At 40.9% G+C, this 16,686-nt stretch overlaps 1 protein-coding gene across 2 annotated transcripts in view; it reads left to right on the forward strand.

Annotated features, from left to right (window-relative positions):
• The window catches only part of Sumf1 (sulfatase modifying factor 1), a 103,997-nt gene that overhangs the window by 4,668 nt on the left and 82,643 nt on the right, over positions 1-16,686 (forward strand). For both annotated transcript variants that reach the window (XM_004651492.2, XM_004651493.2), the window contains exons 2-3: positions 5,497-5,670; positions 10,829-10,903. In XM_004651492.2, coding sequence (XP_004651549.1) covers positions 5,497-5,670; positions 10,829-10,903 — 249 coding nt within the window. The remainder of the gene's footprint in view (positions 1-5,496; positions 5,671-10,828; positions 10,904-16,686) is intronic.

Here is a 16,686-nt window from a genome sequence, read left to right on the forward strand (position 1 = left end):
CCTGGGCCATTAGGTTTTGCAAACAGGTAACTTTAACTTCTGAGCCATCTCTCTAGCCCTAATGTGGTGTTAAACATTTGACTTGGGGTTGTGACAAGTGAAACACCTGAATGTATAGGATTTTGCTAGAATGACATTTTACATTTGCAGGACAGAAAATGTCATTAGTATAAATTAGAAATTATGATCCCCTGTAGCTATTTTAATCTAAAGCCTCCAGAATGGAAAGTTGGCTCATGCTGGGCTCTATCTTTGTTGGATAATGAAAGAAAGAGCTCACAGTGCAAGTTACGATGATACCACATTGTTGGTATTCACCTTGCGGGAAAAGAAGATAAAACATTAGGGATCTAAGAAATGTATGAGGTACAATGTGTGGACAGCTTTCTTTGGATCATGTTTTTGAGGCAAGGGGTATATAGCTGTTTTCATAGCAAGACCCACTTGTTGGTTAGTGGAACAACTTGCTTTGGTTTTTCTTTAAGTGCTTTGTGAAATCCTTGTTTTGGAGACAGAGTCTCTCACTATGTAGCCTGGGCTGGCCTTGTACACATAATTATCCTGTGTCTGAAGTTACAGGCATGTACCCCACTCTTTATGAAATCTTACGTAAGATCATTTAAAACATATTTTAAAACATTTTATTTAATTGTTTGAGAGACAGAGGAGATAGAGAGAATGGGTGGACCAGGGCCTCCAGCCACTGCAAATGAGCTGCAGACACATGCACCACCTTGTGCAATTGGTTTACATGGGTATTGGGGAAGCAAACTTGAGTCCTTAGGCTTTGCAGGCAGACAAGCACCTTAACCACTAAGCCATCTCTCCAGCCCTTTAATGCCATTTTTAAGACTATCCTTGAAACTTCTGTCTGAAGTCTTCAGTTTCCACATGGATCCCAAGATCTAATATGGTGAAAACATGTAATTAAGATACTTCACATATGTGTACATGTGTTTGTGTCTGTGTGTGTGTGGGGGGGGGGTTACAATAGATAGAGGTTTGCATCAGAGGAATCAAAATGTGATGTTCCCAAGCCAGCTAAGGGAGGGATATGCAGGCAGGAGGAGCCTCCTGAGAAGGACGTGATCTTTAACAGTGACAACATTTACACAGAGCAAGAGGCTTATGAAAGTGCAAGAAAAGAAGAGAGAAAATGAGAGCACCTAGGGTCTAATACTCAGGTGTTTTGCACTGTAACATGATGGGAACTCTTAATTTTAAGTAGGAAAGTAGGTATCATCAGGTTGATACTTCAGTTTTTAAAAAATAAATGCCACAGGGCTGGAGAGATGGCTTAGCAGTTAAGCGCTTGCCTGTGAGGCCTAAGGACTGTGGTTGGAGGCTCAATTCCCCAGGACCCACGTTAGCCAGATGCACAAGGGGGCGCACACTTCTGGAGTTCGTTTGCAGTGCCTGGAAGCCCTGGTGCACCCATTTTCTCTCTCTCTCTCTCTCTCCTCCTTTTTGTCTGTCACTCTCAAATAAATAAATAAAAATAAAAGATATGGGCCACCACACCCTTTAAAAAATAAATGCTACATTAATATTCTTTTTTTTTTGTTTTTTTTTGGTTTTTTTTTGGTTTTTTTTTTGAGGTAGGGTCTCACTCTGGTCCAGGCTGACCTGGAATTAACTCTGTAGTCTCAGGGTGGCCTTGAACTCACGGCGATCCTCCTACCTCTGCCTCCCGAGTGCTGGGATTAAAGGCATGCGCCACCACGCCCGGCTCAATATTCATTTTTTTGTTGTTTGTTTGTTTTGTTTTTTAAGGTAGGTTCTCACTCTGGTCCAGGCTGACCTGGAATTAACTCTGTAGTCTCAGGGTGGCCTTGAACTCATAGTGATTCTCCTACCTCTGCCTCCTGAGTGCTGGGATTAAAGGCGTGCGCCACCACGCCTGGCTTAATAGTGTCTTCAAATTTAAAAGATAATATGTATGGGTGTAGAATGAGAAAATTTTCATTTAATAATATTCCCATCAGATGACCACTGCATGTGTTCCACATATTACTTCACCAATTCTGCATGCCAATATAAGCATATATAAAAATATGTGACACTGTTAACCTTCTTTCCTACCAGTGATAGCACATCTTACTTGCTATTGTCACCTTGCTTGCTTCTACAGCTCCAGGTAAAATCTTTGCATACCAATATAGCAAAACCTTCTTGTTTCCTTTTAAAAAAATGTATGTTTTAATTTTCCATTTTATGGATGGTCTGCAGTTTGTTTAAGCAATACACTATTCACGAATATTTAAATTGTTTTCACACTTGATGATACAGCTGTGATGGACTATGCTGTATGTATGCTGACATCTTCAGCAAACTCACTAGGGAATTAGGTACTTGAGACGTGACTGATAGGATGGAAGGTGGAATGTAGAAACGAGAGAGGTGAATGGATGAGACCAGAAAGAGGGACACAATCTGTGGGGCTCCTGCAGTTATTGGGGGCTAGAGAAGAAGAGAGTAGAAGGAAAAATTTAGGAGAAGTGGTAAGGCTAGGTAACCTATCAATATTGGGATTTGGAAACAAAAGTAGTGAAGGATTACTTCTTGGAATAGTGATACATTGGACAAAATTGCACTTGTTACCTATCAAATGAAGACTACACTTTTGTCATGGGGAAATACATGGCAGTAAGTACTAGCAATGCGAATCAGTAGGAAATGTATCAGTAATCCTTTTCTTTTTTTAAAGTTTTAACTTTTATTTGTTTATCATTATTTTTTTCAAATTTTTATTACTGTTTATTTTCACTCTTTTGTTCTTATTGCTAAACCATATTTTCTTTTTATTCCAGCTAGTTATCTCTTTGATGTCACTTTCCCTTTTTGAGTTGAACTCTTGTTTAAGATCAGACTCAGCAGTTCCCCAGGTGCTGAGAGGTCTAGGAATTGTTTTCATTTACATGGTTGAAGTTAGACATGGTGTTTACCGAGTGTGCTCTGGCCGGTGGTATGATGGAGAGCCTGTTTTTAAAATTGATATGTGAGTCACACACTGTGTAATTCACTCTTCATGTTTATAATTTAGTGATTTTGTTTTAGTTCAGCCAGAACTATTATTACTACTTAATTTGAGAACATTTCATCATTGCCAAAACAACCCCACAAACATTAGGCATTTATTCTCCATTTCTGCCTCCCTGAAGCTCCTGTTTAACAAAAATCTATTTTCTTTCTCTTTGGATTACCCTATTTTGAATATTTTTTTTATGAGTAGATTCATGTGTGGCCTTTAGGGGAATGGATTCTTTCACCCAGAGGCAAATGAGAAAGAGAGAGAGAGGGAGGCAGGGAGGGAGAGACAGGGAGAAAGAGAGAATGAGAATGAATATGGGCAGGACAGGGCCTCCAGCCACTGGAAACAAACTCCTGATGCATGAGCCACCCTGTGCATCTGGCTTACATGGGTGCTGAGGAATCGAACCTGGATCTTTAGGCTTTGCAGGCAAGCACCTTAACTTCTAAGCCATCTCTCCAGCCCCTGAGTAGTGTTTTTAAGGTTCATTTGTGTTGCAGCAGGAATCAGTACTTCATTCTTTTAATGTCTGGGCAGCATTCGATTTTATGGGTATACCACATTTTGCTATATAACCATCAGATGATGATTGTTTGAGTTGTTTCTACTTTTTGCCTGTTATATAGCATGCTATTGTGAATATTTGTTTGCAGACATATTTTTGTGTGGGCACACTTCTAATTTCTCTTGGATATAAATACCTAGTATAGACAAGGTAATATGGTAAGGTTATAATTTTTGAGGAATTACTAGAGTAGTTTCCAAAGTGGCTGTTTCATGTTCCACTCCTACCATCACTGCCAGAGGGTTCCAGTTTCTGTTAATCTTCCTTAGCACTTGCTGTCATTTCTTTTGTTGTCATCATGCCATCAGTGGGTATGAAATGCAATCTCACCGCAGTTGTGAGTCATATTTTTTGCAGTTATTTGTTTTACATGTGTATGTTTGTGTGCTTGTATGTATGTGGGCATATGTGTGTAAGTGGATGTGCATGTAGAGATCATAGATCAATGTTGGTGTCTCCCTTTATCCCTCTTCCTCTTACTTACTGAGACACAGTGTCTCACTGAGCAGAGCTCACCAATTGAGCCATTTAGTTAGTCCATTTGTCCTGAGGATCCGGCTGTCTCCACCTCCAGAGCGCTGAAATTACAGGCATGCATCACACACCTGGCATTTATGTGGGTGCTGGGGATCTGGGGATTTTTGCACACGTTTTGCTACCTGAGCCATCTCCTTAGCCCAAGGACCTGTACTTTTTAACTAAAAATTTTCTGTGCATCTTCAGACCCTGTGTTTGGTGCTGAGAGGACAGTGGTGAACAAGTTAGTTCCAGTTTCTCCACTCCTGGAGTTCAGAGTGTGTATGGGAAGGAAGATAGGAACAAAGTAATTGAAATTTGGGTTTTCATAAGCAATATATACAGCATTATCCTTGAGTAAATGTTTATTTTGTTCAAACAGTCTCTCAGTTGTAGCCCAGGCTGGCCTTGAGCTCATGATCCTCCTGCTTGATCCTCCTGCCTCAGCCTCCCAGATGCTGCTCTTATAGGCATGTGCCACCATGTGAGCTGTAGTAAAGTTTTTAGATTTTTCTATTTCAGCGATTTTTAAGTCTTCCCATTCATTATCTTTGTGGCCAAAATTCATACAATTGGTATGTAGAGATACTATGTATGAAATTGTCACATTTGCTTTTAAAAGTCAAAGAATGGGACTGGAGAGGTGGCTCAGCAGTTTAAGGTGCTTTTCTGCAATGCTTAATGACCCAGGTTTGATCCCCAGTACACACATAAAGCCAAATGAACAAAGTAGTCCATGCATCTGGAGTTCATTTGCAGTGCAAGACCCTGTTGTACCCATTCTCTCTCCCTCCCTCCGTCTCTGCTCACAAATACATACATTTTTTTTTTAAAGTCAAGGAATGGGGGCTAGGAAGATGGACCAGCAGTTAAAGGCACTAGCTTGTGAAGCCTTTCAGCCCAGTTTCAATTCCCAAACCACCCATGTAAGCTGGATACAAAAAGTGGCAAAAACATCTGATGTTTGAAGCTGCAAGAGGCCCTGGAACCCCTCTCACTCCTGTGTGGATAAAAATAAATGTAATTTTTAAAAAGTCAGAAGAAACGAGAGCATGTCAAATGTATAAAGAAAAGAAGAAAGTGGAATATTTTCCTTGCCTCTGTAGTTCATTATCAGCCATTTGGATAATGAGTTATTCCATACTTGTTTCCACAATATGTAACATGTTGAGTTTCAGCTAGAGAGATTACTTTCCTAAAGAATTTCCACTTCTTTCTGTGACTTACTTTTATTGAAGTATGGAATGATTTTTCTACTTTTGCAGTGATTTCTACGATGGGGTATCCAGCAGTGAATGTTTGCTATGTGGTAGGAACTTTACTCCTCACCCAAGCACATGCTGGTTTTGATGCCTGACTTCCTGTGTTTGTCGTTTCACTGCAGATGGTCCCCATTCCTGCCGGCGTGTTCACAATGGGCACAGATGATCCCCAGATCAAGCAGGATGGGGAAGCACCTGCGAGGAGAGTCACTGTTGATGCCTTCTACATGGATGCCTATGAAGTCAGCAATGCCGCATTTGAGAAGTTTGTGAACTCAACTGGCTATGTGACAGAGGTAATGGGGATTGGGGGAAGGAGGGTGAACTTGTGTGTTTTTTTTTTCTCCAGAGTATTCAAGAAGCTTTAATAAGCATAAACATTGACCAGTTTTACTCTGTGCCCACCAGTATGTTAGATACTATATGTATATCATCTAATTTCTCACAGTAGACCCATGAAAGAGCAAACTGAGGGTTAAGAAGTGATTTGTCTTCATTGTACAGCTGGTCTGGATTGTGGTGGAACTGGGATTCAAGCCTGGACAGTGTGACCCCGTTATGCAATATGTGTAGTTATTTAAGATGTTAGAGAGGGCTGCTGGCCATGAGGCTTCTTGAAAGAACAGATGGCATATAAAGCAAGGTCATTCTTCTCAATAAATTGCAGTCTGATTGTCCCAGAAGCATTACATATTTCCTAAGTGATGGCTGCAGAAGTGTGGTGGCCTTTCATTTTTTGTGATTTTATTCCAGTGCCTTGACGAGACACAAACTATTGTGGTAGTCTCAGGCTTTATTTTCTGGTTCCTGGATTACAAAGCAAAGGTCTACAAGTGGACACAGGAAAGACATGGAACTGTTTAGGTTTAAAGAAAAATTTTTTTTGTTTATTTCTATTTATTTATTTGAGAGACAGAAAGAGGCAGATAGAGAGAGAGAGAATGGGCGCACCAGGGCCTCCAGCCACTGCAAACAAACTTCAGACGCATGTGCCCCCTTGTGCATCCTGGGGAATAAAGCCTCGAACCGGGGTCCTTGGGTTTCACAGGCAAGCACTTAACCACTAAGCCATCTCTGCAACCCCTATGTAGGTTCTGAATGTGTCTGAGGAATACTTTTTTTTTTTTTAAGAACATGTTCCATTCCTATTTCCCGTCACAAAAAAACTACCCTTCTTTTCTCAGTTTGTAAAGTCTTTATTTTTTTTTGGAACCAAACATCTCTCTTTTTTTAAAAAATTTTAAAAACTCATTTGGGGGCTGGAGAGATAAATGGCTTAGCAGTTAAGTGCTTGCTTGTGAAGCCTAAGGACCCCGGTTCAAGACTTGATTCCCCAGGACCCACGTTAGCCAGATGCACAAGGGGGCACATGCATCTGGAGTTAGTTTTCAGTGGCTGGAGGCCCTGGCGCACCCATTCTCTCTTTCTCTATCTGCCTCTTTCTCTCTCTCTGTCACTCTCAAATAAATAAATAAAAATGAATAAAATATTTTTAAAAACTCATTTGGAAGTGAATGCCAAAAGCAAAACAACATTCAGATTTGGTTTTGCACTGTCATATTTCCTTGGAATTTCCTAAAATGTACAAAGTAGTTGTAAATCTTGTTTGTAGAGATTTGTACTAAGCAAAAATTTCTGTTCTTTTTGTTTCAGTTGAATTTCCTCAGTAATTTAAGTTAGAAGAGTCCTAAAGGAAGATTTCATAGACCAAAGTTCTTCTTGGAGATTGTCTAGGACAAGCAGAGTTTAGGGCAAGAACATGAATGGGAAGCATTGCATCTGGATACTTAATGGTCTTTATTTGTGATTTAGCATTTCCTTCACTTAAGACACAAATAAGAAGCTATGAAAGTAGCATGTCTATGACTTTGTCATTAGTAGACATCCCAGACATTTTTTTTTTCCTTAGTGTAGGGTCTCACTCTAGCCCAGGCTGACCTGAAACTCTGTAGTCCCAGGATGGCCTCGAACTCACAATAATCCTCTTACCTCTGCCTTCCAAATGCTAAGATTAAAGGTGTACGCTACCACACCTGGTCACATACATTTTTAAATCATGTTATTGTTGTTGAAAATGTCTGGTGTTTATCTGCACTAGCCCCCACTTTGAAATGTAACTATGAGACCTATTAGTAAGGCATAATTAGTAAGTACATACTATAATAGCACAGGTGTGTTTTATTAGTGTTTTTTCTGTTTTTTTTTCAAGGCAGAGTCTTACTCTAACTCAGGCTGACTTTGAGTTAACTCTGTAGCCTCAGGCTGACCTTGAACTCATGGTGGTCCTCCTACCTTAGCCTCCTTGTGAGAGCTGGGATTCAAGGCATGTACCACTGTGCCCAGCATTTATTATTTTGATTTAAGTAGTGGTTGTAGTAATCCTGTTGATTCTTTTTTTTTTTTTTTTTTCCACGATGGCATAAACCTTTAATTTCAGCACTTGAGAGACAGAGCGAGGTCAACCTCCATGAGTTCAAGACTAGCCTGGACTAAAAACCAAGTTCCAAGGTCTGCCTGGGCTAGAATGGAACTTGCCTGAAATAAAATAAATCCCAGCACTCGGGAGGCAGAGGTAGGAGGATCGCTGTGAGTTCAAGGCCACCATGAGACTACATGAATTCCAGGTCAGCCTGAGCTACAGCAAGACCCTACCTTGAAACAAACAAACAAACAAAATAATAATAATAAAAAAAATCCCAATTGTTGTGGAAGTCCCCCACTCTCAGTCATCCAATGAAGAGGAGGTGACAACCCCTTGGCAAGGAGGATCCCATCATGAAGAAAACAGCGCAAAGATTCAACACAGCAGTCAAAATGCTGCTTTAAACTAAATACTAGTTCATTATCATCCATAACAATACGTGATAAATTACATTATGAAATATAACCTGGCTGTGGCACACTCCTTTAATACTATCACTTTGAAACTGTTGATTCTTTTTTAAAGATTTATTTTTATTTATTTATTTGAGACAGTGAGAAAGAGACAGAGAGAGAAAGAATGAGAATGGGCACACCAGGGCCTCTATCCACTGCAGATGAACTCCAGATGCATGTGCCACTTTGTACATCTTGCTTACATGGGAACTGGAGAATGGAAGCTGGATCCTTAGACTTCACAGCAAGCACCTTAACCACTAAGCCATCTCTCCAGCCCAATCCTGTTGATTTTATTGTGTGCTTTTGAATGTTTGATTCTGATAAGATAGTCTTAACTTTGCCATGTTATCAAAGGAGTGGAGAGCATAAGAAAAAATAGTTGAGATCTCTGCATTGGACATAATGCTTTATATTTCTATGGCACTTTACAGATATTTTTTCATCTCTCTTTTCAAGTTCTCACCATGTTCTGGTCCTTTTTGTCTTATTTCTATTTTATGAGGGCAAGATATTCTTTCCTAAGCTCTTCTAAGCTTTGCCTGCAGTTTTCTGTTGCTTGTACATCACAGCTCCCTTGCCTGTCCCCCCAACCTTCTCTTTTTTTTTTTTCCTTTTTGAGGTAGGTATCTCACACTAGCCCAAACTGACCTGGAATTCACTGTGTAGTTTCAGGTTGGTCTCAAACTCACAGTCATCCTCCTACCTTTGCTGCTAGGATTAAAGGCATGCACCAAACACTCCTCACCTCCCCCCGCCTTTTTTTTTCTGTAAGAATATTCCATCTTGAGTCATTGTAGTTGACATAATCCTTTCTTTGGAAGCCTTCTGCTAATTCTACCAGGAGGTGTTTCCTTTTTTTTAAAAAATTTATTATTTATTTATTAGAGAGAGAAAGAGAGGGAGAGGAAGAGAGAAGGAGGCAGAGAGAGGGAGAGAAAGAACATGGAAGTGCCAGGGAATTTAGCCACTACAAACTCCAGATGCATGCGTCACCTTGTGCATCTGGCTTACCTGGGTCCTGGGGAATTGAACCTACGTCCTTTTGTTTTTCAAGCAAGTACCTTAACTGCTAAGCCATCACTCCAGCCCCAGGAGGCTTTTCTTAAGCCCTTTACCTTACAAAGTAAAATGAAATTATAATTATTTTGTCCTTCCTTTGTTTGGCTTGAATTTTGTTAGTGTCTGCATATTTAAGCCCACAAACAATAGAGGCCAAGCCTATACAATCCCAAATCAGGTATGTGGTAGGTGGCTGATATGTATTTGTTGAGTAAGTGGCATGGTGGTGTCACCAGGGAACATAGAAAGCATATCAAGGTTGAGGAAAAGATTCATCTCCACTCAGGAAAAGGAACTTGTGGCTCTGTGAGGTCTGAAATACAGGGATCCTAGTATCAGTTAATTTCATGTAGTTAAGGACAGGTTAGGCCTGGAGGGAGAGATTTGAGTCATTCCATGAACTAGTTGTAGTTAAGTAATGAGCCTGGAAGAAGTTTCCTGGTTGCCAGTATTATTTCTCTTCTCCCTGTTTTGGAATCAACCGCCATAGTTGATGGGCAGATTTTCACTGTGCAAGCCAGAGTTCCACTGGTCTAGTGTAAGAGAGGCGGTAAGGCAGGCACAGAGCTCAAGGAGCAGCAGTGGTGTTCAGGGCCGGTAAGTCTAGCCCCATGCTTAAGGAGAAGAGTCAGGATAGTTAGAGATGTAGTAGGAAAATTAGAGCAATATAGTTATAGATGCTAAGAACAAAGGATCCCATTTCACAACAGTTTTATGAAGAGTTGAGAAACTAATGTTAAATGAAATGGTTAAAATATACATTTTCAGGGCTGGAGAGATGGATTAGCAGTTAAGCGCTTGCCTGTGAAGTCTAAGGACCTTGGTTCGAGGCTTGATTCCCCAGGACCCACGTAAGCCAGGTGCACAAGGGAGCACATGCATCTGGAGTTTGTTTGCAGGGGCTGGAGGCCCTGGCGCGCCCATTCTCTCCCTCTCTCGTTCTCTCTCTCTCTCTCTCTGCCTATTTCTCTCTCTGTCTGTCACTCTCAAATAAATAAATTAAAAAATATATATATACATTTTCATCTGGTGCTTAAATTGTCCATTTGACAATTATAAACACGTTTGACAACTTAGTACAGCTAGAATGTGTCAGAGGATCAGCAAACAGTGGCATTCAAGTCTTTCAGCTAAATAGTAGCATCAGGACAGAGGGAAACAAGGCTGGAATGTGTCAGCTCCCACATACGGAATACTTCCTAAAGTATTGTGACATCCAGGGAAACATGTTTCTATCAGCAGGGTAGTCATGGTCTCAGTAACTAATGCTTCCAGCTTGCAGTCTTGTTAGCTAAGCAAGTCTTAAACAAACGTAGCCTTTCTAAGTGACATTAGCCTGTTTCGGGAGGAAGCCACATGCAAAAACATTGTTTCTGAGACCTCCGGGAAGTCATAGGAACAACCCAAGGTCATTTGGACAGGAAGAATTGCTATCGTAGCATGCAAAGAAAATGCCACATGTGAAATGTGTTGCTCTAACCTTTTCTGGATTTCCATTTTCCATCTTGTGCATAGGCTGAGAAGTTTGGCGACTCCTTTGTCTTTGAAGGCATATTGAGTGAGCAAGTGAAGACTGATATCCACCAGGCAGTAAGTATGTTTGAATAGGCTCTCATATTTCTCTATGGCTCATTAGGAAGAGTTTTGGTGAAAAAGTCAAGCTGAGTGCCCCTTTCCTCTCCTTCCTGATACCTAACCATTCTCCTGCTGTAGCCCAGAGTCCCAGGCCCACAGGCCAGGACCCTTTATCTGGATAATGTGCCCAAGACTAGGATGAGATTGGAGGAAGTCTGCATTCTGCCTTGTGCATTGGAGTACTACATCATTTTTCTAAGTAGAGGTCATCTGGCTTTGGTGTATTTCTGGATTTCCTTTACTTGTAGCCACTCTTACAATGGAGGGTGAATGTGAGTGTTTTAGAACTCTGTTTCTGGAATCTGGATCTTAGCAGGGGCTGATGTGGAGCTAGAACTTCATATTTAAATATACAGGAATTCATACTATCAAAGTTGTGTCCAAGAAAGGGGAGTTTTGTTGTGAATGTTCCCAAGAAATGGAGGCTGGGAACTTGTCCTGACCAGAGTGAATGTATGCCTTCTCACAGAAAATCTAGGGAATGTTAAGGAGATGTGTGTGTCTCAAACATCACAGAAGTTGTGGGCTAGGCTTCCATGAGCAGTGTGATGGATGGAACTTGAGAGTCCTGTACTAGCCATTTGTTTGTATACACAGCTCATGTGAGAACACTGGAAATGGAGGATAAGTTACGAAGTTGAGAGTTCACAGTACAAAAGGACAGAAGTATCCAGGGCAGTACGAGCAGGACACAGGAGTCCTTCAACTCAAGGGAGACTGACCAAGAGAAAGTCAGTGAAGATAAAGGAATCCAATCTTCATCTTCCTTTTTAATATAAGTTCCCTTTCAATAATTCCTACACAAACTTCATCTCAAAGTGTACATGGCTTGGTGCCCCTTCTTGGGGGTAGCAGTGTCAGAAAAATCACACCATCCAGGCTCACAGTTTCCTTCTCTTGTAATTCATATAGAAAAACTTAAAGGGATGGAGGGAGTAGAAAAGTAAAATAAGACTTGGTTTCATATCATATTGTAGTGAATCAGGCCATTTTCATATTTGTTTTAGATAAATGTTTGAACAATGTGATTAAGTTCCATTTGAATTTCAGTTTACTCATCTCCAGTTTATATTGTTTGTTATATAATCCATTTCTCTGTCTACCTCCCCCCCCCAGCCCCCCGCTGCTTTTTCAAGGGCTTTGATTTCAGCTCAGGCTTCTGTTGATGAACTAGGCACTTTGTTTTATGACACAGAGTCTAGATGAAGCAGGCCATTTGTACTTATTTCTGTAATTTTCACTTTCAGATACAGGGCATGTCATGTAAGAGATGCCCTATATCATGTCACGTGGGAACCTCTAGACACTTGAAGGCCAAGGGGGTATATTACAAGGCTCCAAAAGTACCCTGTTAAGTATGTAGTGAAGTGTATGTGCTCGCAGCTAGGATGGGACAAGAAGCTCTCACCAGCCACAGCGCTAGTCACTTGGGAAACATGTATAATGGAAAGCCAAACCTTTTAAGCTGGATTCAAAAGGGCTTAATGAATAGAAGAGATCTGTTGATGGTCTGGGAGAGCTGAATGATTTTTTTTCCCCTTCCTTTTGTAGATATACTTCACATACCAGAGCTTTTTCTTTTCTTTTCCTTTTTGAAAACATTTTATTTTTACTTATTTATTTATGTATTAGAGACAGAGAGAGGGAGAGAGAGTGAGAATGGGCACACCAGGGCCTCTAGCCACTGCAAACAAACTCTAGATGCATGCTCCACCATGTGCATCTGGCTTATGTGGGACCTGGAGAATTGACTCTGGGACCTTAGGCTTCATAAGCATGCGCCTTAATTGCTAAGCCATGTCTCTAACCCTCTTTCCTTTTTTAAAATTCCATGTTCCTAGAAGTGTACAATATGAGGTGAATTAAGGTGACTAGCTGGTAGGTGAGCAAGTGTCTGGTCACCATGAATCACAAGAGCAGAAAGATTGCCCCTTTCAGAGGTCTTTAGGCTTGAAGTCAACAAGAAAATCTCTTTGAGTTCTAGTGTTTACTTTGTGCTTCAAATATGAGGTAGTTTTCTTTGTAACATAGGAAGTAGGAACCATGCCTAAACTATAGTAGGTGGAAATGAATAAGCATTGTTTATTTTCACATGAATGTTTTCAATTTAAGCTGTATTTATGTCAATTTATACTAGTGTACAACTTTTCTTATTTAAAAACACCTTTTTTATTGTGAAGTAAAATAGAAAACAGAAAAAAACAACTGAATACAACTGTGTAGCTTACTGAGTTACCCTTAGGCAATAATGAATTAGAGTTTTGCTACCCATCCTAGCAATCCCATGTGTGTGCCCCATCTTAATTCCCACCACACTCCCTCCCTAAAGTAGCCTTTGTTTTGCTTTCCAAAGTAGGCACTTCCATACATTTATACCCCAAATTTATTTGAGAGAGATAGAGAGGCAAATAGAGCTAGAGAGAGAGAGAGAGAGAGGGAGGGAGGGAGGGAGGGAGGGAAAGAGAGAGAGAGAGAGAGAGAGAGAGAGAGAATGGGTGTGTCAGGGCCTCTAGCTGCTGCAGACAAACTCCAGACTCATGTGCCACCTTGTGTATCTGGCTTACGTGGGTCCTGGGGAATTGAAGCTGAGACCTTTGGCTTTGCAGGTAAGTGCCTTAACCACTAAGCCATCACTCCAGCCCCAAACCCCAAATTCAGCCTTGCCCATTTAGAGGGATTTGTATCCTCTAAGACTTGACTAGTCTCCTTTCCCCTTCCAGCATCCTCCTCATCTGCTCCACTTACCCATTGAAGAATACAGAGCACTTAGCCTATAGATATTCCCACAGTCTTAAGTTTGCCAGTTGCCTTCCCATTACATAGTTCACTGGTTGCCTCTGACCTTTATATTTCTGCAGAGTGGTGGCTGTATCCTCAGCTGTGGCAGATCATGTTTGCACCCCAGGGCAAAGCATTATAGTGGTGTTGTCCTCCACCTGGAGGGTGCCAATTTCTACTTCTTCCTCTTCTGTCATGCTAGCTGCTGTTAATGCTCCAGAGCTGAATCCATGTGTTTATTAGGATTGTAGATCATAGCAGTCTAATTTTCTTTCATTTATGCATTTATTTCTTGATTGATTTTTGAAGGTAGGGTATTGCTGTAACCCAAGCTGACCTGGAATTCACTATGTAGTGTCAAGATGGCCTTGAACTCATGGCAGTTCACCTACTTCTGCCTACCAAGTGCTGAGATTATAGGTGTGTGCCACCATACCTGGATGGTTTTCATTTAGTAATGGAGATATTTTCATAAAGAGTTCCCTCTGTTTTCTTAACCACTGGTACAATTCTTAAAGGAATATTAGGAAATCCTTGATTTTTTTATTATCTTTTTTTTATAAAGAGAAAGCTTGGGAGAGAGTGACAGATACAGAGAGAGAGAGAGAGAGAGAGAGAGAGAGAGAGACAGAGACAGAGACAGAGAGACAGAGAGAGACAGAGAAAGAAAGAGAGAATTGGTATGCCAGGGCCTCAGCCACTGCAATTGAACTCCAGACACATGCCCACATACCTCAACTTTATGCGTCTGGCTTACATGGGATCTGGAGAGTCGAACATGGGTCCTTGGGCTTCACAGGCAAGTGCCCTAACTGCTAAGTCATCTCTCCAGCCCGTATTATCTTTTAAAATAATGAATTGGCTTCTTATTACTCTTTAAAGGTAATCAGCTAGGTCTGTTGGTCTGTCTGTCTTATCTCTCTGTCTCCCTCTATCTCCCTGTGACTCTCCTGTCTCTGTCTCCTTCTCTCTCTGTCTGTAGGTATGGTGCTGGGTATAGGACCCAGAGCCTCATGCACGATAGGTAAGCACTCTCCCACTGATTCATAATACCAGCCTGGGTTTCTTTAAGTAAACATTTCATTGTAAGTCAGGTGTGGTGGCACTCACTTGGGTGCCACTCAAGCACTTGGGGGGTAGAGGCAGGAGGATTAGAAGTTCAAAGCCAGGCTTAGCTATTGAATGAATTAAAAACTAGCCTTAGATACCTAATATGCTATCTCACAAAACAACCCCCCCCCCAAAAAAAATACAGACCAAGACAGTCATTTGAAGATACTAGTAGACGCACATATAGTTGTAAGAAGTGATACTACTTGTGCTCACTCACTGTTTCCTCCAGTGAAAGCTTCTTGTTAAGCGTAGTAGTTCCTCAGCTAGGAAATTGTCAGTTAACACAACCTACTTATCTTTTTCTAAAATGGTTTTTGTTTTTTCAGATTATTTATTTATTTATTTATTAGAGACTGAGAGAAGGACATAGAGAGAGTAAGAATGGGCACACCAGGGTCTCTAGCCACTGCAGACGAACTCCAGATGCATGCACCACTTTGTGCTCTGGCATGTTACATGGGACCTGGAGAATCAAACCTGGGACCTTAGGCATCGCAGGCAAGCGCCTTAACTGCTAAGCCATCTCTCCAGCTCACAACCTTCTTATCTTTGATTGCACTAGTTTTATATGTATTCATGTGTGTATATGCATTTAATTCAATTTTGTAACTATAGATATGTGTAATTACCAAATTAAAAAACTTTAGAATTCATGGATTTAAACATGTTACAGGTTTCATTCATTTGGTGTCATGATCCTTTTGTTAAGACCACATTTTTCAGTTTTTGAGCACTGGCTATCTTTTTCAAGTTCAGGTGAGTCTTGTACTCTCCACAACCCCCTCTGCCCCCAAGTGGATTTATTGAGTTGTAATTTGTATGCTGTAAAATTAGCCATTTTAAGTGTTCAGTTCATTGTTTTATTTTATTTTATTATTTGTGAGAGAGCTAGAATGAGGGAGGGAGGGAGGGAGGGAGGGAGAGAGAGAGACAGAAAATATGAATGAATGAATATAGGCATTTCAGGGCCTTCAGCCACTGTAAAAGAACTCCATATGCATGCACCACGTTGTTCTTCTGGCTTATGTGAGTCCTGGGGAATTGAACCTGGGTCCTTTTTCTTTGCTGGCAAACACCTTAACTACTAAGACATCTCTCTAACCCAATTCACTCTTGTTATATTTATGGACTTGTATAATTATTGCTAAAGCCCAATTTTAAATTGTTTTCATCATCTCACAGTGAAAATTTGTGCCTATTTGCAGTCATTCTCCATCCCCATGCCCAGCAGTAGGCTACTGGCCTGAGTCCTTTTGAACTGGCTATAGGAGTCCTTCATGTCTTCTTTGCTTTTCTTTTCTTTTTTTCGAGGTAGGGTCTCACTCTAGCCCAGGCTGACCTGGAATTCACTGTGGAGTCTCAGGGTGGCCTCGAACTCATGGCAATCCTCCTACCTCTGCCTCCTGAGTGCTGGTATTAAAGGCATGCACCACCGCTCCTGGCTTTCTTTGCTTTTTTAAATGACAAGATCTATCCCCACACCCCAGCCTGGAATGAGCCTTTCCCTAAGAAGCTTCCGAGTCTTTCCAGGAGCCCCTCTGGGCTCTCCATGTCATTGTCACTGTGTTGGTGGGTGTTCTGAGGCCTCGCCAATGGGTAGAACTACAATTAAATGACACTTCCACTTCAGGATGCTTAATTTATCCTGTTTTCTATTACATCTTTCATTTTTTTTCTACACCAGGACTCCTGGTTCTCAGGGACACAGGGATAGAATTAGAATTATTTCATCCTAGATTACATACAGAATGGTCTCAGAATAACAATATCAATACTACTATGACCATTGTAATTACTAAGAAGAGATTTTAAAACAACCTCAGGTTTTTATGTATGCTTTCCCTGTT

The sequence above is a fragment of the Jaculus jaculus genome, chromosome 14, assembly GCF_020740685.1.
Source record: "Jaculus jaculus isolate mJacJac1 chromosome 14, mJacJac1.mat.Y.cur, whole genome shotgun sequence".
In the NCBI taxonomy this organism is placed as follows: domain Eukaryota; kingdom Metazoa; phylum Chordata; class Mammalia; order Rodentia; family Dipodidae; genus Jaculus; species Jaculus jaculus.